The sequence below is a fragment of the Pristiophorus japonicus genome, chromosome 1, assembly GCF_044704955.1.
Source record: "Pristiophorus japonicus isolate sPriJap1 chromosome 1, sPriJap1.hap1, whole genome shotgun sequence".
NCBI lineage: Eukaryota > Metazoa > Chordata > Chondrichthyes > Pristiophoridae > Pristiophorus > Pristiophorus japonicus.
The window spans coordinates 297,182,688-297,210,140 of NC_091977.1; the positions used below are offsets into that span (position 1 = coordinate 297,182,688).

The following is a 27,453-nucleotide window of genomic DNA, read 5'->3' on the forward strand; positions in this document are numbered from 1 at the left end:
CAGATGACACTAAGCTGGATGACGGTGTGAGCTGTGAGGAGGACGCTAAAAGGCTGTAGGGGGATTTGGACAGGTTAGGTGAGAGGGCAAATGCATGGCAGATACAGTATAATGTGGATAAATGTGAGGTTATCCACTTTGGTGGCAAAAACACGAAGGCAAAATATTATCTGAATGGCGGCAGATTAGTAAAAGGGGAGGTGCAACGAGACCTGGGTGTCATGGTACATCAGTCATTGAAGAAGATGCAGGTACAGCAGGCGGTGAAGAAGGCAAATGGTATGTTGGCCTTCATAGCTAGGGGATTTGAGTATAGGAGCAGGGAGGTCTTACTGCAGTTGTACAGGGCCTTAGTGAGGCCTCACCTGGAATATTGTGTTCAGTTTTGGTCTCCTAATCTGAGGGAGGATGTTCTTGCTATTGAGGGAGTGCAGTGAAGGTTCACCAGACTGATTCCCGAGATGGCAGAACTGACATATGAGGAGAGACTGGATTGACTGGACTTATATTCACTGGAGTTTAGAAGGATGAGAGGGGATCTCATAGAAACATATAAAATTCTGACGGGACTGGACAGGTTAGATGCAGGAAGAATGTTCCCGATGTTGGGGAAGTCCAGAACCAGGGGACATTGTCTAAAGATAAGGGGTAAGCCATTTAGGACTGAGATGAGGAGAAACTTCTTCACTCAGAGAGTTGTTAACCTGTGGAATTCCCTACCGCAGAGAGTTGTTGATGCCAGTTCATTGGATATATTCAAGAGGGTGTTAGATGTGGCCCTTATGGCTAAAGGGATCAAAGGATATGGAGAGAAAGCAGGAAAGGGGTACTGAGGTGAATGATCAGCCATGATATTGAATGGCGGTGCAGGCTCGAAGGGCCGAATGGCCTACTCCTGCTCCTATATTCTATGTTTCTAAACCGATTGGCAGTTTTGAGAGCATTGAGAGGGAGGCCTGCATTCATAATGGTGCTCAAACTCGCTTCTGTGCTGATCAGCAGAGCCCATAAATTGCAAGAGCAGCATTTCTGAAGCGTAGGCATGCACAGAACTGGTTCAAAATATACCTCAGTGTGCTCTATCCCTTTTACCTCTCAGTCGCTTCTTTTGCTTAAAAACGCTCTAACTTGCTCTTGAATTAGCTGTCACTATCCAGCTCCACTATCTCTCCATACACTCCATTCTACGCCTTCATCGTTCGTGCAAAGCAATTAAATTGAAATTGTTCACTTTTCTCCTCTCTTTCTCCTTCTCATCCCAGCTTCAGTCACACAATTTAGGAGGCAAAGTGTATCTGTAACCTTTAGAATTGTGAAAATGTCGATTCATTGTATTTTCTCCAGTGGCAACATTCCCCACTTCTAGTTTGTCCTTGTTACATCTGTTAGGTTGCCATGCCTGTAACATGCTGCCATCTTGAAAGTAAAGTCAAAGTTCACCATTATTCTCCTCCCCCAAAGCCCCATATTTCCTGATAGCGTTATTTTGTGAATAATTGGCTTATAATTCTCCACATTTAGTCAAATGAGGGTCTGTCTGTCCGAAATACACAGTTTCATAAAGCAGTTTATCTCTCTTCCTCCCCCACATTTACAATAGCATATTGGGAAATATTAAAACTTCTGTTTGATGGAATTTTTTCTGAGGTATGTCAGTAAAATTGAATCTTTTTCCACCTTTGACACCTAGCGGGGGAATTTAAACCTAAATATAATGGGTGGGTTTGGAGTGTGCAGGTAGTTAAAAATGGGATTCCTGACCTGAACCAACCTCCAATCTGCTCACTTCTGGTTTTAACGGAGGCGGGATGGGAGCGGGCAACCAACCTGCTCCCAGGAGGTGGGCCATCTGTTTAAATATAATAATGAGGCTGGAAGCCTCTTCTTTCACCTCCATTTTGTTTTTAACTGCATCTGGCTGTGTTTTACACATTTCGTAAGCCCCGATCTCCTCTCCCTAGTCCCTCAACGGCCTCAATCTCCCCTGCTCCTCAGGATTCCGGCACCTGCCCCCACCCGATTTCTCCCTCCTTCCCCCGTGCGGCCGAGTGCCACAGGCCTACCCACCCGCAGCCAGCCAGCCTTTCCATCTGGCTGGCTGCGGGCAGGAAGCAGAGGCTTCAGATGCAAATCGAGCCCTGCCATTAAAGTCGGTTGTCCCGGGTTTCCTGCCTGCATTGGAGCCCCGCCCCCAACCCTTCTTCCCCATGAAAATCCAGCCCCTAGTATTAGGCAAAGCTTGTTAGGTAAAGGATACTGCACTTTACTGAGTTCCCTGCTCTCTATCCAACAACATGTTTTAACCCCAACCTGCAAAGTATAGTCACTATTGCACTTATGCCATTTTTGTATCCAGAACCATCTTTGTGGCCTCTCCGATTTGAAGCTGTCAGTTCAGTACTGTGCTGCGGAATAGTGGTTACTAAGACTCATGAAATTTGGTTCTCAACGAAAACGGTATTTTTTCGCCAAAATTAACATTTTTGCTTCGCTATCACTATCAGGCCGTAAATTCAAGCTTTGATTTGCGCAGCGGTAAAAATCGGCATTGCACAAGGATTCGCGGTACAAACTGCGATCCTCGCCAACTTTAATCCGAGACCGATACCACAGCGAGAGAGGCCTTGGGAGGGCGGAAAAACACCAAAAAATAAATTGGAAAAAACAAAAGAAAATTAACAAAACATTTACAAGACACTTATCTATCGAATCGCTGAAAAAAAATTAAAAAATAAAAACTTTAACTTACCTATTTGCAGGCCTTCATACTTACTGCTGCTGGCAGGGTTGCAATGCAGCTTTTTCCCTGTCGGTATTCTAAGCGCAGAACACGGGTGTGGAGAGAATCCAATTTTTGGTGAAAATGCTATTTCGGGTCTTGCATGGCGGCACTCTCCAGCAGTACATGGAAAGCGGCGCTGAAAAACGCCACCAAATTTCCTGCCGACCGGGTTTTTCACCAAAAACGGTGCAATATCACCAAAAATCTGGTCGCAAAATCGCCGAATTTCCAGCATGGTGTCTTTGAATCCTTGCAATCATAGGTGACTGGCTGTTATCCTGAAGATAATGACACATATTAACGGTTCCATTCATGGAAACAATTCAGCCTCAAATAAAGCTTCATTCAGCAAGGACTCAGGAATTGAGAAGATGCTTTTTGTTTCTCCTCCATGACAGAAAACATGCAAAATTAAACATGTGTTAAAGCATCGACTTACTGAAATTGGCTACTTACCGAAATAAATATGTTGTTTTTCCAGAAAAGTAATGACACTAAATACAGCTCTGGTGTCAAAAGCATACTTTAGGTCGCAGCTTGTATCCCGTGCTGTTTAGCTACATATTACACTAGCCCACCGGGCCAAACTTCCTCAAAGGTTCCCATCTCCCTAGCCCCGAACTCGCATCTTTCTCCAGTTTCTCTCCGATCTCCCCTCATGACCTCTCTGCGCTCATCTTGTCCATGAGACCCACTTCCTGCTCCCTCGACCCTATTCCCACTAAACTGCTGACCACCCAACTTCCTTTTCTGGGTCCCATGTTAGTTGACATTGTTAACGGTTCTCTCTCCTCAGGTACTGCCCCCCTTTCCTTCAAATCTGCCATCATCACTCCTCTCCTCAAAAAACCAACCTTTAACCCCACTGTGCTTGCAAACAATCACCCCATCTCATAAGAATATAAGAACATAGAAAATAGGTGCAGGAGTAGGCCATTCGGCCCTTTGAGCATGCACCGCCATTCAATGAGTTCATGGCTGAACATGCAACTTCAGTACCCCATTCCTGCTTTCTCGCCATGCCCCTTGATCCCCCTAGTAGTAAGGACTACATCTAACTCCTTTTTGAATATATTTAGTGAATTGGCTTCAACAACTTCCTGGGGTAGAGAATTCCACAGGTTCACCACTCTCTGGGTGAAGAAGTTTCTCCTCATCTCAGTCCTAAATGGCTTACTCCTTATCCTTAGACTGTGACCCCTGGTTCTGGATTTCCCCAACATAAGAAATAGGAGCAGGAGTAGGCCATACGGCCCCTCGAGCCTGCTCCGCCATTTAATATGATCGTGGCTGATCCGATCATAGATTCTGATCCACTTCCCTGCCCACTCCCCATAACCCCTTATTCCCTTATCGGTTAAGAAACTGTCTATCTCTGTCTTAAATTTATTCAATGACCCAACTTCCACAGCTCTCTGAGGCAGCGAATTCGACAGATTCACAACCCGCTGAGAGAAGAAATTCCTCTTCATCTCAGTTTTAAATGGGCGGCCCCTTATTCTAAGATTATGCGCCCTAGTTCTAGTCTCCCCTATCAGTGGAAACATCCTCTCTGCATCCACTTTGTCAAGCCACCTTATATTCTTACACGTTTCAATAAGAACACTTCTCATTCTTCTGAATTCCAATGAGTAGAGGCCCAACCTACTCAACCTTTCCTCATAAGTCAATCCCCTCATCCCCGGAATCAACCTAGTGAACCTTCTCTGAACTGCCTCCAAAGCAAGTACAGGCAACTCTCGATTATCCGTACACGGATCCAACGGGAAACCGTTGTAACGGGATTTAAAATTCTGTTGCTAACAAGTGAAAAGACAGCTCCAAATAATTTGGAAAAATGCCTTCCAAACACTGTGCTCATTTGTATTTGCTCGTTCTCTGTCTCTCGCACTCTGTCTCTCTCACACTTGCACATTCTCTCTCTCTCTCACACACTCTCTCTCTCTCTCTCTCTCACTGTAAAAAAATCACCCTTCTCTGCCCTTGCTTTGCTGGTGCGTGTGTGCGCGTGCTGCTGCAGCCGCTGTATCTCGCGGCCGCCGCTGACATTGAGATCGGGGGCAGTGCTGGCACTGGGTTCCAGGCACATAACCTGTACATGCTTGCTGGTAATGTCCATCTTTTGTTACTGTTTGTAGCTGATTGTATTGATTCATTAATGTTTTAACTTATAAATGTAAACTCGCCCTAACGACTGTATTCATTAAAGTTTTAAATTTAAAATGTAGACTCACCCTAACGGAAAAATCATTTACCCGGAAAAAAAATAGCCCAATCCCCGAGGGACCCGGATAATTGAGAGTTGCCTGTATATCCTTTCTTAAATATGGAAATCAAAACTGCACACAGTGTTCCAGGTGTGGCCTCACCAATACCCTGTATGACTGTACCAAGACTTCCCTGCCCATTATACCCCATCCCCTTTGCAATAAAGGCCAAGATTCCATTGGCCTTCCTGATCACTTGCTGTACCTGCATACTAACCTTTAGTGTTTCATGCACCAGGACCCCCAGGTCCCGCTGTACTGTGGCACTTTGCAATCTTTCTCCATTTAAATAATAACTTTGCTCACTCACTTAGCCTGTCTATGTCCTTTTTCAGATTTTTTGTGTCCTCACACATTGCTTTTCCTCCCATCTTTGTATCGTCAGAAAACTTGGCTACGTTACACTCAGTCCCTTCTTCCAAGTCATTAATATGGATTGTAAATAGTTGGGGTCCCAGCACTGATCCCTGCGGCACCCCATTAGTTACTGATTGCTAACCCGAGAATGAACCGTTTATCCCGACTCTGTTTTACGTTTGTTAGCCAATCCTCTATCCATGCTAATATATTACCCCCAACTCCGTGAACTTTGATCTTGTGCAGTAACCTTTTATGTGGCAACTTGTCAAATGCCTTCTGGAAGTCATAATACACCACATCCACTGGTTCCCCTTTATCCACCCTGTTAGTTACATCCTCAAAGAATTCCAGCAAATTTGTCAAACATGACTTCCCTTTCATAAATCCATGCTGACTCTGCCTGACTGAATTATGTTTTTCCAAATGTCCTGCTACTGCTTCTTTAATAATGGACTCCAACATTTTCCCAACCACAGATGTTCGGCTAACTGGTCTGTAGTTTCCTGCTTTTGTCTGGCTCCTTTTTTAAATAGGAGAGTTACATTTGTGGTTTTCCAATCTGCTGGGACCTCCCCAGAATCCAGGGAATGTTGGTAAATTACAACCAATGCATCCACTATCCCTGCTGCTACTTCTCTTAAGACCCTAGGATGCAAGCCATCAGGTCCAGGGGATTTATCTGCCTTTAGTCCCATTATCTTACCAAGTACCACCTCCTTAGTGATAATGATTGTGTTAAGTTCCTCCCCCCCACCCCCCCCACCCCCTATAGCCCCTTGACTATCCACTGTTGGGATATTGTTTGTGTCCTCTACTGTAAAGACTGATACAGAATATTTGTTCAGAGTTTCTGCCATCACCATGTTCCCATTACTAATTCCCCGGTCTCGTCCTCTAAGGGACCGACCGACATTTACTTTAGCCACTCTTTTCCTTTTTATATACATATAGAAACTGTTGCTATCTGTTTTTATATTTTGTGCTAGTTTACTTTCATAGTCTATCTTCCCTTTCTTAAACATTTTTTAGTCATTCTTTGTCGGCTTTTAAAAGTTTCCCCATCTTCTGTCCTCCCACTAGTTTTGGCCACTTTGTATGCCCTTGTTTTTAATTGGATATCGCCCTTTATTTCTTTAGTTAGCCACGGATGGCTATCTTTTCTCTTACACCCTTTCCTCCTCACTGGAATATATTTTTCTTGAGAGTTGTGAAATATCTCCTTAAATGTACGTCACTGTTCATCAACCATCCTATACTTCAATCTATTTTCCCAGTCCACTTTAGTCAACTCTGCCCTCATACCTTCATAGTCTCCTTTATTTAAGCTTAGTACGCTGATTTGAGATCCAACTTTCTCACCCTCCATATGAATTTGAAATTCAATCATGCTATGATCACTCATTCCAAGGGGATCCTTTACTAGGAGATTGTTTATTAATCCTGTCTCATTAGATAGGACCAGATCTAAGATAGCCTGCCTCCTGGTTGGTTCCGTTACATATGCTCAAGGAACCCGTCCCTTATGCACTCTATGAACTCTTCCTCAAGGCTACCAGACCAATTTGATTTGTCCAATCAATACGGAGGTTAAAATCATCCATGATTATTGCTGTTCCCTTTTTACAAGCCCCCGCTATTTCCTGGTTTATACTCCGACCAACAGAGTTGCTACTGTTAGGGGGCCTATAGACTTATGCCCACCAGTGACTTTTTCCCCTCATTATTCCTTATCTCCACCTGTGATAGATCCAGGGAGCACACACTACACACAAGTCTTTAAGATGGCAGATCTTCCAGAAAACCTGTGGAAGCCTGCTTCTTGTCAGGTGACCTGACTGTTTATTAAACACTCTATCTGCAGTAACACAAAACGTCCACAGTGTGGAGCTACAGACATTAAACCACCCAAACTGTTTCAACATCCTGATCATTTGAGCCAATATAATTTCTCATTATTGCAGTGATTCCATCCTTTATCAACAGAGCAACCCCACCTCCTTTTCCTGTCTGTCCGTCCTTCTGAATTGTCAAGTACCCCTGAATATTTAGTTCCCAGTCCTGGTCACCTTGCAACCATGTCTCTGCAATGGCTATCAAATCATACTGATTTGTATCTATTTGTGCCGTCAACTCATCTATTTTATTATGAAATCTCCGCGAGTTAGACGACAGCTTTTAAATTTGCTTTTTTACTCTTTTTTTTCCTGCTTGTTTCCTCTCTCCTTCAAACTCACTTTCTTAATTTTTGCTTTCTGATTTCAGCTTTGCTCCCCTCCCGACTGAATCTATTTTCAGGTTCTCATCTCCAACCTCCCTTTCCTCTCCAAAGTCCTTGAACGTGTTGTCGCCTCCCAAATCCGTGCCAATCTTTCCCGGAACTCCATGTTTGAATCCTTTCAATCCGGTTTCCGTCCCTGCCACGGTACCAAAGCAGCACTCATCAAAGTTACAAATGACATCCTTTGTGACTGTGACAAAGGTAAACAATCCCCCCTCGTCCATCTCGACCTATCTACAGCCTTTGACACAGTTCACCACTCTATCCTCCTCCAACGCCTCCCCACCATCATCCAGCTGAGTGGGACTGCACTCGCCTGGTTCCATTCTTATCTATCTAATCATAGCCAGAAAATCAACTGCAATGGCTTCTCTTCCCACTCCCGCATCGTTACCTCTGGTGCCCCCCAAGGATCTATCCTTGGCCCCCTCCTATTTCTCATCTATATGCTGCCCCTTGGCGACATCATCCAAAAACACAGTGCCAGTTTCCACATGTACGCTTCTCTCGACCCCTCCACCGTCTCTAAATTATCAGATTGCCTGTCTGACACCCAGTACTGGATGAGCAGAAATTTTCTCCAATTAAATATTGGGAAGACCGAAGCCATTGACTTCAGTCCCCACCACAAACTCCGTTTCCTAGCCACTGTCTCCATCCCTCTGTGTCACATTTGACCCTGAAATGAGCTTCCAATCACATACCCGTGGCTTAACTAAAACCGCCTATTTCCACCTTCATAACATTGCCCGTCTCTGCCCCAGTCTCAGCTCATCTGCTGCTGAAGCCCTCATCCATGCCTTTGTTACCTCGAGACTTGACTACTCCCCTTCTTCTTAGGCAGTCCCTCGGATTCGAGGATGACTTGCTTCCACACTACTCCAACGAACTCCTGGCTGGCCTCCCACATTCTACACTATGTAAACTTGACGTCATCCAGAATTCGGCTGTCCGTGTCCTAACTTGCAACAAGTCCTGCTCACCCATCACCCCTGTGCTTGCTGACCTACATTGACTCCAGGTTAAGCAACGCCTCAATTTCAAAATTCTCATCCTTGTTTACAAATCCCTCCATGGCCTCACCCCTCACTATCTCTGTAATCTCCCAACCCCAAGATATCTGCGCTCCTCAAATTCTGCCCTCTTGAGCATCCCTGATTATAATTGTTCAATCATCAGTGGCCGTGCCTTCAGCTGCCTGGGGCCCTAAGCTCTGGAACTCCCTCCTTAAACCTCTCTGCCTCGCTACCTCTCTTTCCTCCTTGAAGACGCTCCTTAAAACCTATCTCTTTGACCAAGCTTTTGGTCACTTGCCCTAATTTCTTCTTATGCGACTTGGTGTCAAATTTTTGTCTTATAGTACTCCTGTGAAGCGCCATGGGAAGTTTTAGTACATCAAAGGCGCTATATAAATACAAATTGTTGTTGTTGAAGGACCAGAATATGAATAATGGGGATTTTAAATATTGAGGACATGAATGGGAGGAATGCATAGATGAAGTTGTTTAATATGTCTCCATTTCTCCCAGTGCACTTTTTATCTTTTGGAAAATTTTATTGTAGAATGACATCTCCGGGCCACTCCCTGCTAACAGTGAGGAACAGCAGCTAGTTGTGGAATCATTGTGCCATGGTTGGGAAAATATAGGTGTAGAAATTCCGACTTCCCGGGCCCGTACGAAGTTTCTACGGACCCGGGAAGGCATCGGAAAAGCCGGTTTTCAGCGCACAATGTGCATGTGCTGAAAACCGGCTTTCCCGATCTGTCAAGGAGCTTGACAGGTCCTTTCCATGCGCTAGAGAACTATAAATTCTCGCGCAATCGTCTGCATGTTAGAGATCTTCTGCCCAGGATTAGGGCCTGAAAGTTCTGTGACAGATAAAGCAGGCCTGCATTCTGTGTGCAGAGCTGCTGGAGGAACCAGGTCATTAGGGTACATTACGGGAAGTTTACTTTTTAAAGCCTGACAGCAGCACTGTAGATGTTAAAATTGATTAGAAGGATTCTTTGAGATTGTCCTTTATAGCTGCCTTGAATCTATAAACAGTTATTACCGAGGTGCCTTTTCAATGAAACAGGTCGTTCTCTTTTCTGCCATTAATTTGTTTTTACCAGCAACGCACCGGGTGCCAATTACATTTCTAACCACGATATGAATGACTGACTGAGAACGGACAAATACTTTCAATAAATAGACTTAAACGGTTCTGACGTGACTATGATGTTCTTGTGTGTACAACCATTCTCCGGTCGGAGTCTCACACTCTTTCATTCAAACTCGCCGCGCATCCAGAACAGAATGAATGGGTCGGAAAGTGATTGTGTGTCAGGCTACATGTAATTTATCATTCAGCAAAGGGGCATTTTTGTTGCAAACATCCAGATAATTATTTCCACTTTTATTACGATTCTGTGACCATTTCTGCCATTTAAAATGCATTTGAAACAATCGGCGCTCCCTGAAAATAGATAACACGGTTTTCAACTTTAAGTCCCAGTTGAGTTCTCCTTCCCCTGCGTTACCCGAGACTGTCACTAACCCTGAGGTTTTGTACTAAAATCAAGGGCTTATAGTAGTCACACGCCTTGTAGTGATCTGTAAAGCAGCTGTAGCACTGAAGTTTAAAAAAAAACTCGGAGAGGTGGCCAACACAAATGAGACCCTTTTGACAGCTCCTGTGAGCGGGGATAGACTCCAAAGGAAGCCACATGCTTCGCGCGGCTGCGTTCCCGGGCGGTGTGATGTCATAAGCTGCCCGGGAATAATCTTCACAGAATCAGAAGCTCAAGAGAGCAGGAGAGAATGGTAGGTGTGCATTTTTTTCCTTTATTTTGCCCGATTGCCCGCGGGAAGGCTGCTAGAGGAATTTCTGCCCCATAGACTATAAATCTGTATGCTTTGTTATTTATTGGGTGATACGATCCTAAGCATGTAACCTGAATAATCCATTTCCCCAGAGCGTAATAATGGTGGTATTCAGTGAAGATAAGAATCGTGATGAGCAACTGAAATATTGGAAATACTGGCATTCTCGACAGCACACTGCCAAACAGAGGGTCCTTGATATCGGTAAGTGATGTCAAAATGGTGCCTAGCTGCAAAGGAGTCATTATGACAATTAAAACAAGCATCTGTAATTGTAATGGTATTACTGTACAACATTTGATATGTTCGTTTAGTATTTATAAAGTTGTACCAACTGTATGAGCTGCTCCTACTGGGGATTTTAAAATTAATTGTGTGTAATTTTTTAATATTTAATTGGGTTTCTTTTTTTCTCGCCTGTGTTCTCCCCTTCTCTCATTAAGGTACTGAGTCTTGTTTGGGTGTGAACCCCAACAGCCGTCCAGTACCATACTTCACGAGTAGGCCTAGATGTTGATTATGCTTAAGTGGTGTATAGGAATGGAATGTTAATTGTGTGCAGGCAGTGGGATTTAATTGGGGATGTTCTTGCTCTCATATATAAATGGGAGTAGGCTGGGGAAGGGTTGTAAGCTGATCTAAGGGGGATGTACCTTGTGTGCCTGTGTGAATAAAGGGCTTGTGAGCAACTAAAGACAAGTACACTATCCTTCACCACCTGACTATCTCACTTTTACACTAGATTGTCAGTACTGATTGGCAACCCAAATGTGGAGGTTATCACAGCCAAGTCCAAAGCTGTCCTCACTTAACACCCCTTGTCACTTCCGAGCAGGGATCACTGGATAGCAACGAGAAGTGATGATAGTAGCTGATTTTCTCCCCAAATCCTTTCTTAATCTAGAGACCCTGTGGCCAAATATCACAACCCAACAGCTGTCCTGGTTGAGATCAGCTAACCCAGAATGGAACGTGAACCTTTTATGTTGCCTAGTACTTCACTGGGAGGTGCTTTTATCCATTTGGCCATCAGTGGAGCCACTTTTTTTTTAAAAACCGTATGCACTTCAAATTATTTACTTGACATAATTTCCGTGGCATCTAATCCATAAGATGACAAATTTATTTTCTATATAGTATGCACTTTACAAGTCAGTGGGATGGGGGGAGAGAATGGATCCAAATAAGTGTGTTGTTCCAAGTTTAAAGTCTTATGTTAGATATTCTCTTGGGTGCAGCGATGCTAGTTGTTACTGTAAATGGTCTGAGGGGCTTGTGTTTAAGGACGTGGTCATTCTGCCCAATATCTAACTGCATAGTAGGATTACCTAGACTATAACTATAATATCCCCATGTAATCTGAATTGTATATTTGTGTCTTTCGAACATCTGCTTCTTCAATTTCTCCGAAGGCTGATTTAAAAAAGCACTTGATGAGGCGAGATCACATAGGAATAAATAAGCTGCTTTATTTCACAGCAAGTGAACGAACGTACAGAGGAAGAGTTATAATCGGATTCACTTAACACAATCAGTGTAATTTGCCTTCACTTAGTGATACAAAATAACTTATATTTATGACGTTTCCCCAAATCAGTGGGTGTCTTCTTTGACTTAAACTGAATGAAGGTAATTTTCAACATGAAACCAAAATCAGACAGGTTCTATAAGAGGCGGGTTATCCGCTCTTCCACATTTGAAAATGACCCCAATAGTTCCTAACCAACCTCCTGAATTCTCCTTCTGTACCTGTTGAAAGCTTTGTCTAGCAGCTATGTTTTTTTAACGCTGAATGCCTTCGTAGTCTTCTGTTTTAAATACCAGACTGCCTGTATCTCTGTGTTTTATCTTCCTTTGATCACAGCAAGAGAAGGATCAGGGACTTTCCAACATAATGGGCTAAATTTTCCCCAATTATCTGCGCCGTTTTTTTGGCGTGCACCATTTTTTTTGGAGTAAATTCAAATCTCCAAATTTCCCCGAAGTTTCTGCACTAGCGTAATTCACTTAGGTAGGATTTTTTTAGGCTACGATTTTTTAATCTCATTGGCGGCGTAACCTGCCACCACAACAATTCTGGCCATTTAAGCAAGTTTGGCAAGCTCCGAATTACTCCAATTTTTCTTAGGACGGTGTATGTGACCACTCTGGAACAACCTTCTGGGCAGTTAATAAAATCGACGCAGGTAAGAGAATCAGCACAGCAGATGCAGACCCACGGCCCAGACAGCAGAGGAGGGGAGAGGAGGGGAGGTGGGGGAGACCTTTCGGCCAGGGTTAGGAGTGGCAACTGGCACAGGGGGGAGGGGGGAGGCGACGGAGGGAAGGATAGATTTTGGCATGAACTCTTTAATACTTTCACACTGGTATGCTGCTGCAATGTGCAAGGTGCTTGTCCAGCTGTGAGCTGGCCAAAATGTGTTGTATGTTTCACTTTCCAGGCTCAGCCCGCAGTATGTCCCCCGTTACCCTGGCATCCTGATCTTTTTGGCGCAGATCTTAGGCTCCACCCCCAAAGCTAAAGGACAGGCTAGGTGGTGCCAAAATCAACAATTCAAACGGTGAAAGTTGGGCCCAGAAACAACAGGCGTAACTCCAAGTACGCCAAAAAACAGCTTTGGGGAAAATTGAGTCCAATGGGTGTGAGATGTTTATTGATTCCAAAACAAGCTACTGAATTGCTTATTGTTACTGTCTTTGCGAAAATCTCCATTAGTACATTAACCGCTTTTTACCTAGGTGCTTTTTTAAAATCAATTTCCTCATGCCAGAGAATCTTTTAAATCCATCTGAGCAGGTAAAAGGGACCTCAGTTTACCATCTCATGTGAAAGATGACATCTTTGACAATGCATGGTCGTGAATTAACTTGATTAAACCATAGTAAATAATTTCCTCCATTCAGAATTTGACCGTAAGTTATCAAGCCACCCTCTGCCATAACATCAGATTCATGAATGTTTTGGAGAAACCATTGTCAGCCTGGTAACCACTACGTTTTTAATTTGCTCTTGGGATGTGGATGACTCTGGCAAGGCCGTGTTTATTGTCCATTGCACGGTTACCTTTGACGTCCACGAGGATTTAGTCTTGCTCCCCTGCTCTTCCTCATCTACATGCTGCGTCTAGGTGACATCATCTGCAGACATGGGGTCAGCTCCCATACCTACACTGATGGCAATTAGCTCACCTAATATGGAGGCGTACTGATTTGGCGGTGGCGGGGATGGTGGAGAATGGTATGTGTGACCATCAGGGTCCATGGGTTTCAAAACCAATGTTGAGGACATTCGAGCCCATTCCCACTCACTACCACTGTGCTTTCATCTCTTGGTTTCATCCTGCTGGTGGGGCAGGGCATACCCATGAACGGTGATGCAGACTGGGATGGTGACTGTTGGATATGATTCTGTGTCAGGCTGCTGCATGACTAGTCATTGGGTCACCTCTCCCTACTTGGATACCCCAAATGCATGAGGAGGTCTTTAACTGGACTGAGATTGCCTGAGATTGATGTGATGCCTGGTTCGTTGCTAATTTTTCTTTTCTCTTTTCCTTAATACCAACTGAACATGCTATACACCGTGTTATTGTACATTTCCATCAACCTGCTGCCATTGCTGATTGCACAGATATAACGGGGATGAAGTAGTATTAGATTGGTTTTAGCATGGGGAGCCTTTGTTGTAATAGCGAAGGCTTTATGTGTGAAACTTCAGGAATTTTTGTCATGTTGGAAATTCCAAAGCAAATAGTTTGAAGTGTAAAATTGTGGTATGGGTGCCTGAAGGGGGCATGTATTTTCAAGTTTCTCTTACTCAGTCATAACTTTATACTGAAGAGCATTCACCAGGTGGGTAAAATCATCAGTCTCGTAACAAACATTTCTGAGAAATTCCAGTTTGAAACACTGCAGGCACCTGGAACACATGTGGCACTACATCCCTATAGATTTAGGCACTGTAAATATTTACTTGTGTATTAGACTCTGCGGAGTGGATTTTAACTTCATTTAAATTGGCCATTTCTTGCTGGTCATGATTAAGGAGGTTGATTTGTGAGAAGTAACAAATGATTACTGTTGCAATGGAGTCTTGTTTAAAAAGCACAACCCATTCTCGCGAATAGGAGTCTCCTACAGAGTTTCAGGCTCCTTCTCACAGCAGTGAGTTCTTTAAAGGTGTATTGTCTTTGTGAAAAAAACCTAAGCAACTATTTTTTTGTTTGGAAAGGACTGTGCATATCTTTCCTAATCAAACGTAAGTCATATGCAAGTGATGTGAGGATGCGTTTCAACTTGATTATTGCATCATGTGTTTGGCAGTGCTTTTCCTCTTTATAAATATATTTTCATGAAAACAGTGACACTTCAAAACAGATTCATACTCGACTGAGTACGTTTATGTTTTAAATGTTTATTTTACATTACGAAAAGAAAAGGCTGAGGGGTGACCTAATAGAGGGCGTTAAAATTATGAAAGCTTTTGTTCAAGTCGACACACAGGGCCCAAATTTGCCCAGGAGTTGCTCCGTTTTTTTTGGAACAACTTGATTTTTCTGGAGTATCTTAAAAATCCCCATTCTGCACATTTAATTTGCGGCAGTGAGTTAGTTAGGATTTTTTTTAGTTTAGTTTTTTTTCAAAAGGGGGCGTTACCAGGCACCTACGCCCGTTTTGGCCATTTAAGCCAGTTTGGACAGCTAATAGTTGCTCTAAACTACTTAGGCCAGCGTATGTGGCCACTTGTGGCTGCAAAGAAAACCCTTGCGGAGAGTTAAGAAATCAGCGCAGGTAGCCAGAGATTTGGGGGCGTGGGTGGGTGGGGGAAGTGGAGACGACCTTGCAAAGCACTAAACACCTTCACAACAACATTCAAGAAGCATAAAAACAATCAATAATAAATAAAAAATAAAAGTTAAGTCCTACCTTCCTAACTCAGCCCGGGAAGTCAGCAGGCCAACTCTGACTCCTCTCCAACTCCAATTCTCTACCTGACTCCGACTCTCTCTCGAGGACTCTCCGAGGACTTCTCTCCGAAGACTTCCAGGACTTCTCTCTGAGGACTGACTGCTCTCACCGTGGACTGACTGCTCTCTCCGAGGACTGACTTCTCTCTGCGAGGACTTGACTTCTCTCCGAGGGACTGGACTTCTCTCCGAGGGAAGCAACAGGCCGGCCTGTGCGGCAGGCCACTCAGCCTGGGATGGGGCAGGCACGCATCATCACAATTATGGGAGGAGCTACTGCGCATGGGCGAACGCTGTACTGCGCATGCGGACAGCTGCCGGCACTCTTTTAGGCGCAGGGCCCTAGCTCCGCCCCCCCAATGAACTTGCCACGCTGCGCCAAGCTCCGGGAGAGTCGGCAGAGGGGCCAGAATCCCAGGACATCTTTTTGGTGCTGTTTGGATCGTAGGAAGTCGGCGCATCTCACGTGAGTGTGCCGAAAAAACGGGAGCGCCAAATTTGGGCCCACAGAGAGAATGTTTCCACTTGTGGGGTAGAGCATAACTAAAGGCCATCCATATAAGATAGTCACCAAGAAATCCAATAGGGAATTCAGAAGAAACTTCTTTACCCAAAGAATGAGTATGTGGAACTCACTACCACAGGGTGTGGTTGAGGCAAATAGTATAGATACATTTAAGGGGAGGCTAGACAAGCATATGAGGGAGAAAGGAATAGAGGGTTAAGCTGATAGTTAGATGAGGAAGGATGGGAGGAGGCTCGAGTGGAACATAAATGCCAGCATGGGCTGGTTGGGCCGCATGGCCTGTTTCTGTGCCATATATCCTATGTAATATACCTGAGTTTGTTGCATTTTATGCCCTTGGGCTACTGGTGCTGTGGAAACAGCCCCATTGTGCGGCAGTTTGGATACCATTTTTGTGTACAGCTGTTTTTAATCACATTTTGGGATATGTCTCTCATTACTGTATTTTTCCCAGTGGCTTTTCCTAGTCCAGTAATGTTTTTAAAAACTGTACTGCTAGCCTGTCATGAACCACCTGAGCTAATGCAAGTGACCAGAAAACATAACTTTCAGTTTCAAACTCCTTGCGCCTGAAATTCAGTACCGCTGGAAAGCTGCTGCCCCCCCCCCCCCCCCCCCCCCCCCCCACCTTTTTGTGGCCATTAGCGGCAAAATTTTTGAATGGCTGGGCCACCCGACCTTCAGCTCCAAAAGTGAACAAATGGGTTCCAGCGCTAATGAACCCTTCCAAAATTGATTTTTCAGTGGTGTGGCTGTCTTAATTTGAGCGTTATCACCACTGAGAAATTCAGCATGTAGGTAAGGGTTTCTAATGAGCCAGCTGCAAAGGCCAGGGTTTGCAGCAAGGCCCTGAGGGGGGAAGGAGTTTGGAAGGATGACTGGTGTAAGAGGTGCAAGGCAAGCCAACAGGTTCACTGATCTGGAACTGGAGATACTGATGGACGGTGTGGAGGACAGAAGAAGAATACTGTTTCTTGACGTGGGGAGACGCTGGCAGACCGCCAGTACATAATGCATGGAGGGAGATTGCAGGGGAGGTGTCAGGCATCTCCATATATGTGAGGACGCACCCTCCCAGGAGGGTGCAGGCCAGTCTGCAGCCGGCCCTTCCAGGGTTGTGATTGGTCGACGCCTCCTAGCTCTGAGGAGACAGGGATCATCCTCCTCCTCCTCCTCCTCCTCCTGCACCTCCTCCTCCTCCTCAGGTGGTATTGCTGGCTCGACCTCCAGCCGCTGTCCCCTCATGATGGCCAGGTTGTGCAGCATACAGCAGACCATGACGATTATGGAGACCCATTGAGGAGAGTACTGCAAGGTGCCACCAGAGCGATCCAGGCACCGGAACCTCTGCTTGAGGATGCCTATGCACTGCTCGATGATGTATCTGGTAGCACAATGAGCGGCATTGTATGCATGCTCTGGCGCTGTCCTGGGGTTCCGCAGTGGAGTGAGCAGCCAAGTGGACAGGGGATATCCCTTGTCCCCAAGCAGCCAACCACAATCCTGATTCGGGCCGGTGAAGACGGTGGGCACACTGGTCTGGCGCAGAATGAACGAATCATGGTTGCTGCCTCCCTTGCCCACTGCCTCTCTGCATGGTGCTGATGGCGATGCCTTCTCCTGCGTGCCGCCCTGCTGAGCAGATGTCTCCCTCCCAGCACTACTCATCCTCAGGGTGAACCCTGCCAAGCAGGTCTCTGCAGCCCACAGGACTCCACTAAAGAGTCAGACCTGAAAGTTGTGCAAAAGTACAGGGGTATGTGCAAACTTCTGAGCGGCACTCCGCAGGTTTAATGGAGCCAAAATAATTAATAAAATGATATCAAAAGATAAATACTGCGGATGCTGGAAAATGAAATAAAAACACTAATAAGTAATAAAACTATTTACCTACCAAAGGGTACAGCGGTGTCGTGTTCAAACACTGCGTCTCAAACCTTGCGGGGGCACTGCCAGGAATTCCTCGGTGAATTTCGCTGTCCTGGTGGCTTTCCAGTGGCCTGCACGATGCTTCCCTCTCCGCTGGAAACTCACCTTTACAGCGACTTTGCCGCGCCGTTTCCAGCGGAAGTGAACACCGCTCAAATCCTCCCTGAGCTGTATATGGCTCGGGGAGGGAAAAGTACCCGACCGCGACGCCCGATTTTTTTTTTTCAATCGACCGTCCAAACTCCGCGGTAGCCGTCCCTCTGGGGACGGTGAATTTCAGGCCCCATGAGTTTATATTGTGACTGGGAATGTTGCTTTAAGAAACCAACTCTGATAATGTGTCTCAGATGCAGCAGTGCCACCTCATTCACATTACGACTGAAGTCAAGGCAGCTGTTACTGGCAGCACACTAACTGCATGATCTAACTATTACATATTAAATTTGGTATTCATTGAAAACTGATTGGGGCCGAAATTGCCCTCTGCCCAAAATGAGGCGCACCTACCGATTTGTAAGGGTAATGCATGGGGCGGACAATCCGGAGAAGTTCAGGTCTTTGTTTTTTTTTTAGAGTGGTGCGCAAGTGCGGGCGGGTCGTGCTGACGCGTCACATTGTCCCTCTCCTTCACTTAAGAGGAGGTGCCAGGCTGATTGTTGACGGTCCGGCCGAACCTGTGGCCACCATTGCCGGGCCGAACTGGCAGTCGGCAAACAATTAAAATAAAATGGCGGGCGCACCCAGCCACAAGAAGCTGCCCGCTGGGAAAAGCTGTCAGTGTCACCGACCGATGGCGGTGCCGCTCCTGTGGGGCAATTTCAGCCGGGGAATTTCCCTCGGGGGTTGGAAAGGGGGGGTCGCCTCCGGTCAGTAAGGGGTCGGCGTGTGCTCGATGGGGCGGGAAAACGGGCAGAGTGGAGACGTTCTCCATCGGGAAAATCAACGAGGACAATTAAAAAGAAATGTCGGCCCCTCTGCGCCGACTGAGCACTGAGTCCTTCCTGATGGCGGCCACAGCTCTTATCGAAAGGCACAATTTAGGCCTTGGTGTTAACAGGAAAATCAGATGTGAGAGTCATCATGATACATTTTATAGCAAAATGGTCCCAGGGACAGTGGCACTCAGACAGACACCCATGCTCTCTGTGCACCTCTCTCTCTCCTGTTTAATTTACCCGGTGCCACTGCCCCTAATGGACACCTGTTAGCAGCTGGAGCTTCTATAGATATGTGAAGAGAAAAAGATTAATGAAGACAAACGTAGGTCCCTTGCAGTCAGATTCAGATGAATTTATAACGGGGAACAAAGAAATGGCAGACCAATTGAACAAATACTTTGGTTCTGTATTCACGAAGGAAGACACAAATAACCTTACGGAAGTACTAGGGGACCGAGGGTCTAGTGAGAAGGAGGAACTGAAGGATATCCTTATTAGGCGGGAAAGTGTGTTAGGGAAATTGATGGGATTGAAGGCTGATAAATCCCCGGGCCCTGATAGTCTGCATCCCAAAGTACTTAAGGAAGTGGCCCTAGAAATAGTGGAAGCATTGGTGATCATTTTCCAACAGTCTATCGACTCTGGATCAGTTCCTATGGACTGGAGGGTAGCTAATGTAACATCACTTTTGAAAAAAGGAGGCAGAGAGAAAACAGATAATTATAGACTGGTTAGCTTGACATCAGTAGTGGGGAAAATGTTGGAATCAATTATTAAAGATGAAATAACAGCGCATTTGGAAAGCAATGACAGGATTGGTCCAAGTCAACATGGATTTATGAAAGGGAAATCATGCTTGACAAATCTTCTGGAATTTTTTGAGGATGTAACTAGTAGAGTGGACAAGGGAGAACCAGTGGATGTGGTGTATTTGGACTTTCAAAAGGCTTTTGACAAGGTCCCACACAAGAGATTGATGTGCAAAATTAAAGCACATGGTATTGGGGGTAATGTACTGACATGGATAGAGAACTGGTTGGCAGACAGGAAGCAGAGAGTCGGGATAAACGGGTCCTTTTCAGAACGGCAGGCAGTGACTAGTGGGGTGCCGCAGGGCTCAGTGCTGGGATCCCAGCTATTTACAATATACATAATGATTTAGATGAAGGAATTGAGTGTAATATCTCCAAATTTGCAGATGACACTAAACTGGATGGCGTTGTGAGCTGCGAGGAGGTCGCTAAGAGGCTGCAGGGTGACTTGGACAGGTTAGGTGAGTGGGCAAATGCATGGCAGATGCAGTATAATGTGGATAAATGTGAGGTTATCCACTTTGGGGGCAAAAACACGAAGGCAGAATATTATCTGAATGGTGGCAGACTAGGAAAAGGGGTGGTGCAATGAGACCTGGGTATTATGGTACATCGGTCATTGAAAGTTGGCATACAGGTACAGCAGGCGGTGAAGAAGGCAAATGGTATATTGGCCTTCATAGTTCGGGGTTTTGAGTATAGGAGCAGGGAGGTCTTACTGCAGTTGTACAGGGCCTTGGTGAGGCCTCACCTGGAATATTGTGTTCAGTTTTGGTCTCCTAATCTGAGGAAGGACGTTCTTGCTATTGAAGGAGTGCAGTGAAGGTTCACCAGACTGATTCCCGGGATGGCTGGACTGTCATATGAGGAGAGACTGGATCGACTGGGCCTTTATTCACTGGAGTTTAGAAGGCTGAGAGGGGATCTTATAGAAACATATAAAATTCTGACGGGACTGGACAGGTTAGATGCAGGAAGAATGTTCCCGATGTTGGGGAAGTCCAGAACCAGGGGACACAGTCTAAGGATAAGGGATAAGCCATTTAGGACTGATATGAGGAGAAACTTCTTCACTCAGAGAGTTGTTAACCTGTGGAATTCCCTACCGCAGAGAGTTGTTGATGCCAGTTCGTTTGTTTTATTCAAGAGGGAGTTAGATATGGCCCTTATGGCTAAAGGGATCAAGGGGTATGGAGAGAAAGCAGGAAAGGGGTACTGAGGTGAAATATCAGCCATGATCTTATTGAATGGTGATGCAGGCTCGAAGGGCCAAATGGCCTACTCCTGCACCTATTTTCTATATTTCTATGGAGACCCTTGATTACCACTGATGAAAGGCGAATCTGGCTCTGCACCGTGACATTTCGACAGAGATCCAGGAGTTGCTTGGGAACCTCGAGGAAAAATATCTTTATTGCCACTGGAACAGCTAAAATCAGATTGTTTGTGTTTAGAGATGCAGCCGATGGTAAGAGACAGTCACTGGATATCGATTAGGTGTAGGAACCATGGCCTATTGTGTATGTGCATAGTTACTGTTACCTAAAATTACATAGAACTTACAGCACAGAAACAGGCCATTCGGCCCAATTGGTCTATGCTGGTGTTTCTGCTCCACACGAGCCTCCTTCCACCCTACTTTATCTCACCCTATCAGCATAACCTTCTATTCCTTTCTCCCTCAGGTACTTAACATCCTTCCCCTTAAAGGCATCTATGCTATTCGTCTCAATTATGCAAGTTCCACAACATAACCACTCTCCAACTAAAGACATTTTTCCTGTATTGGATTTATTAGTGACTATCTTATGTTTATGGCACCTAGTTTTGGACTCCCCCGCAAGTGGAAACATCTCTCCGTCTACCCTGTCAAACCCTTTCATAATCTTAAAGACCTCGATTATGTCACCCTCAGCCTTCTCTTTTCTAGAGAAAGGAGTTCCAGCCTGTTCAGTATTTCCTATAGTTATAACTTCTCAGTTCTGGTATCATCTTTCCAAATCTTTTTTTGCACCTTCTCCAGTGCTTCTATATCATTTTTGTAATATGGAGACCAGGGCTGGATTTTGGGCTTTTTGGATTTTGAGGTGTTAATCGCGGCGGGGTGTTAAAGTTAGCACCTGAAAATAGTTTGCACCTCCGACTGCAAGTTTCAGTGAAAATGTAAGTTGTAGGAGCGTTGGCGTTAAGTCAGGCGTTCACTCAAGCCGAAACTTGCGGCGATAAAGAAGTTTCATTGTTGTTTAGTGCCCTGCAACATAACGTTGTATATTGTATGGTTTTATTTTGGTTGGGGGGTGTTTTTGTGACTTTGTTGCAGTAAAATTTATGGCATCATTTGCCATTGGTGTCTTGTGCATCATTCCAACGTTCACCGGAGATGTGCCTTTATGGGGACACATAGTGTGTCCAATATTAGCTCCATCCCTCAGTTTCCTCCATTTAGGAGAGCTGGTCCATTATGAGCTGGCAACATGTGAGTGTTGCCCACCGACAACAGCTCCATGCTGCCTCCCCCGTGGATAGGGTGGCTATCCAAGGGGGCCTCGCCAGGCTCCTCTTCATCGTCCTCCTCCTGAGGTGGGCATGCAATCCCCACTGGCAATGCCTGGACCCTCATGATGGCCCAGCTGTGTAACATGCAGCACACCACAATGAATTCGGAAACCAGTTGATAGCAGTATTGAAAGCTGCCTCTAGAGTGGTGCAGGCATCAGTCTGCCTGTAGGAGATGGCGTATCTCTTGTCAGCACTTCCTTTCGGAAGTGCAGCCTGTTCACACACTGCTCCTCAGAGTTGGAGGTCTGAGCGTTAGTGCCTGTAAACACGTGGGAGGTAAGCCCTCCTCCCCGAACATCTTCGGCCTCTCATCATCCATGGGCCAACATGGCCAAGAGTCCTTCCTCTAGCTTGACATCGCCTGGCAATAGCATGGAGCATGATTCGCTGCCGAACTAGTAATGCCCCCATTAAATTTTCTCACTGAAGTTGTAAGGGTACTGTAATGGCAGATAAAAGTGAAGTTTGCAAGTTGGAGCTTCACACAGCTTTATGTGCGCAACCGTTGTAGTCAATATGACTTGCAATGTAGGATCCTCATCCCTCCTTTTAAAAATGCTGCCAATACCGCCTGTCGCACCCTGTTCTTTTCAGCGTTTCCTGGGGCGGGCGTTAAGCATGAAAGTTCCATCCGGGGCACTATTGACGTCACCATCACACTAAAAACGGAGGGCGGGGCGGTAAGTGTTTGTGGCGCAAAAACCAATAACCAAATCTTCTGTCCGTGTGGTAAATCCTGGATGCCTGGCCTAACGCCCAAAAATAGCATTTAACGCCCTGCTGGGGCACTAACCGAAGCGCAAATGAGCCGAAACTCTGAACTGTGCACAGTTAAGTGTGGTCTAACCAAGGCTCTATACAAGTTTAACATCATGTCTCTCCTTTTCAATTCTATTCCTCTAGAAATGAATCCCGGTGCTTGGTTTACATTTTTATGGTCTTGTTAACCTGCGTTGTTACTTTTAGTAATTTGTGAATCTGTACCCCAAGATCCCTTTTCTCCTCGACCCCATTTAGACTCTTATTTTCCAAGGTGTATGCGGCCTCCCTATTCCTTCTATCAACATGAGCCACCTCACATTGATCCAAATGGAAATTCATTTGCCATTTACATGCCCTTTCTGCAAGTTTATTAACGTCTTCTCGTATAATGAACTATACAACAACAACAACTTGCATTTATGTAGCATCTTCAACGTAGTGGAACATCCCAATTTATGTTATCTGCAAACTTTGAAATTGTTTTTCAACTTCTTGAATCCAAATCGTTTATGTAAATGGTGAACAACCAGCACTGATCCTTGTGGAACACCATTTCCCACCTTTTATCAGGCTGAGTAAATACCTATAATCCCATCTTTCCATTTCCTATTTTGTAGCCAGCTTGCTATCCATTGTGCTACTTGTCTCCTGACTCCACTTGCTCTGACCTTAGTCATGAGAATACTTTGCAGTACCTTATCGAAGGCCTTTTGAAAATCCAAGTATACTAGATATACTACATTACCTTGTCTACTCTTTCTGTTACTTCTTCAAAGAATTCACTGAGGTTGGTCAAACATGACCTTCCCTTTTTGAAATCGTGCTAATTACTCTTTATTATAATTTTGGTTTCTAATGTTTTTCTATTAATTCCGTGAGTAAGGATTCCATTATCTTTCCTACATTGATGTGCTAATTACTCTTTATTATAATTTTGGTTTCTAATGTTTTTCTATTACATCCTTGAGTAAGGATTCCATTATCTTTCCTACATTGATGTTAAGCTGACTGGTCTGTAGCTCCCTGGACTCCCTCCCTTTTTAAATATAGAAATAACATCAGCTTTCCGCACTATTCCCTTTTCTAATTTATATATATATGTGTGTGTATATTTTTATATATATATATATATACATATAATATAGTGCCTCTGCTATCTCTTCCCTAGCTTCCTTTATAATGCACGGATGCAATCCAGCCAGAGCAGGGGTTTATCCTCTAAATTTGACTCCGTTATCAATTATCTCCGCCCCCCCCCTTCTATCTTCACTGTCTTGATAGCTTTTTAAATCATTTCTTCTAACGTGAAGTCCACCCTGTTAGTCTCCCTGGTAAATACGTAGGGGTCGAAATTCAGTCCCGCCGTTTTTAAGGCGGTGTCACTGGCTGAGTGCTGATTTTAACGCCAGGTGGTAGGTTCTGCCTCAAACTGCAAAATTCCATTTTGCTGCCCAAAGATGAGAGAGAAGCACTAAAAGTGGCTCATCCTCGTGCGCCAATGGAGCGGCACCTCAGGAGGCCTGCCGATCTTCCCGACGGTAGGCTGCCAGCATGCAAGATGAAAAAAATGAAGAAAAAAAAGTTTACGACACTTTCCTTCACCCACAAGCAAAATTCCCCACTGGTTCCATTAATACCGAAATGGTAAAAAAAACCCAAACATAACCACTTACCTTGATCCCTGGATGCTACCGCCCCAGGATCCCCAATGTCCTTCCAGCTTTCCCAGGCTGTATGGGCGCCTACTGGTAAGGCCACCATACTTACCAAATTTCGCAGTGCCAGTGGCAAGGGGGTAGTGCACGCTCGATGATGTCACCACGTGGGTGGCGGCCGAATGCGCAGCGGTACGTGTTGCTGCCGGCCCCAACGCCCAACTAACTTTACAGTGAGCGGAGGAACCCAGCCGCCGCTGACGGTAAGTACTTAGCCGACTGTTAGCCGTCCCTCTCCGGCGGTAACGCGCGGAGGAAGAAAACAAATTTCAACCCCTTAGTTATCCCCTTACAGTTTGGGGCGTTAACAATTCCCGTGTATTAAATAACCTCTGTATGTGTCCAAGTCATAGTCAATGTATTTACTGAGGCCTACGACAGCATGGGCGTTACGCTAAACATCCGTAAGACAAAGGTCCTCCACCAGCCCATCCCCGCCGCACAGCACTGGCCCCCAGTCATCAAGATCCACGGCGCGGCCCTGGACAATGTGGACCATTTCCCATACCTCGGGAGCCTCTTATCAACAAGGGCAGACATTGATGACGAGATTCAGTGCGCCAGTGCAGCCTTCGGCCGCCTGAGGAAAAGAGTGTTCAAAGACCAGGCCCTCAAATCTACCACCAAGCTCATGGTCTACAGGGCTGTAGTAAAACCCACCCTCCTGTATGGCTCAGAAACATGGACAATGTACAGTAGACACCTCAAGACGCTGGAGAAATGCCACCAACAATGTCTCTGCAAGATCCTGCAAATCCCCTGGGAGGACAGACGCACCAACATTAGCGTCCTCGTCCAGGCCAACATCCTCAGCATTGAAGCACTGACCACACTTGATCAGCTCCGCTGGGCAGGCCACATAGTCCGCATGCCAGACACGAAACTCTCAAAGCAAGCGCTCTACTCGGAATTACTTCACAGCAAACGAGCCAAAGGTGGGCAGAGGAAACGTTACAAGGACACCCTCAAAGCCTTCCTGATAAAATGCAACAACCCCACTGACACCTGGGAGACCCTGGCCAAAGATCACCCTAAGTGGAGGAAGTGCATCTGGGAGGGCACCGAGCACCTCGAGTCTCATCGCCAAGAGCATGCAGAAATCAAGCACAGGCAGTGGAAAGAGCATGTGGCAAACCAATCCCACCCACCCTTTCCCTCAACGATTATCTGCCCCACCTGTGACAGGGACTGTGGTTCTCGTATTGGACTGTTAAGCCACCTAAGGACTAATTTTTAGAGTGGAAGCAAGCCTTCCTGGATTCCGAGGGACTGCCTATGATGACTAAATAACATTCAGCAGAGACTGTGGGGGAGGGGTTGGGGGCATGAAGGTTGAACATAATCTTGATCTGTACAGCCCATGCCACACCTTGCTGTGGATTTATTCAGTGAGCCATCAGAGCGGGAGGTTACATTTGTTTGCACCATTCTAAGGATCAGAATATACAACCTGTGACAGCAGAATTTAAAACCTTTTAACCGTGTACTGCTTTTGGAAACTTTAAGCTTCATCCTCAAGGGTTAAACAATAATTGGTGTTGTTTTTGAGAGTTAGCCAGCTTAGTGGCAGAATAATAATCTATGCAATGTTCTGGGAACCATCCCAGCCACTCCCCATCACCACTGCTTTTGCATGCTTTTAAAAATATCTTTAATTTAATTAAGATTCAATACTCTGGTATTTCCATTCTCTTGGTTGATCGTTATGTAGTACTAAGTTAGTCTTTGGCACAATCATGCACTATGGAAAGATCTCCAGTTTGACCTCTGATCTGTGCTGGTTGTTAATCTTGGTTTGAGAGCCATCAACATAAGTTCCTTTATAATGCAGGAATTATTTTGGATTGGGCTTGGCTGTGAAGCCCTTCACATTTGCCCCCTCTCCCCCCACAGTGCTGATGCTCACTGTTTTGGACTAAATGTGAGGAATAGCTTTTGGTACTTGGTACCCTATTCCAAAATAAGTCACAACTTTCTGTGGAGGAGGGGAGAAAAAAAGAAAGAAATTGGGGGGGTGGGGGGAGAGCAACTTGTGTAGAGCCTCATTATGCCTGAACAATATCGCCAGGTTGTATTTGCAAGGTGCTGCCTGTGACTATAGATGTCAGAGATGCGCACTTCCAATTACATGTTTCAGCAAGCCGCTTCCATTAGGACATGGCTCAATCTAACAAGACATTTGCATGTACATGCCAGCTTAAATTTGCAATGGTGTTGGGCAAATTTATACACCCACCACTCACTTGTAACAGTGAGGTAGAATTAATCAGCTACAAATACAGGGGGAGAAATTCACCTCCACCGGAAATGGGTTGCACCTACCGATTTTCCTGTGTTTTCACCGCCGCGGTGGCCTGTTGCGTGAAATTCAGCTCTTTGTCTTTTTTTTCAAGCGGGGAGGAAGTCAGTCATAATGGAGGCGGAAGTGGGGGTGGGCGGAGTGGTCGCAGCTGTCAGTCATCAGCATAGCGTTGATGACGTCATCACGCTGGCGCGTCACCATGCCTCTCCCCTTCACTTAAAGGGGAGAGCCGCTGAGAGCTCTGCGATTATTTTAGTTAGGTCCACCGGGCCACCAGGAAGAGTTTCAGCAGGGTTGGCCGCCAAAAAAAAATAAGATGGCGGCCGCGGCAGTGCACCCTTTCCACTGCACCGCCATTTTGCATACGCTGCAAACACAGTGCACCAACA

General features: G+C 45.4%; 1 protein-coding gene across 1 annotated transcript in view; it reads left to right on the forward strand.

Moving 5' to 3' along the window:
• Positions 1–27,453, forward strand: part of LOC139250721 (grainyhead-like protein 2 homolog) — a 185,034-nt gene that overhangs the window by 79,439 nt on the left and 78,142 nt on the right. The window contains exon 7 of the mRNA XM_070873120.1: positions 10,647–10,758. Coding sequence (XP_070729221.1) covers positions 10,647–10,758 — 112 coding nt within the window. The remainder of the gene's footprint in view (positions 1–10,646; positions 10,759–27,453) is intronic.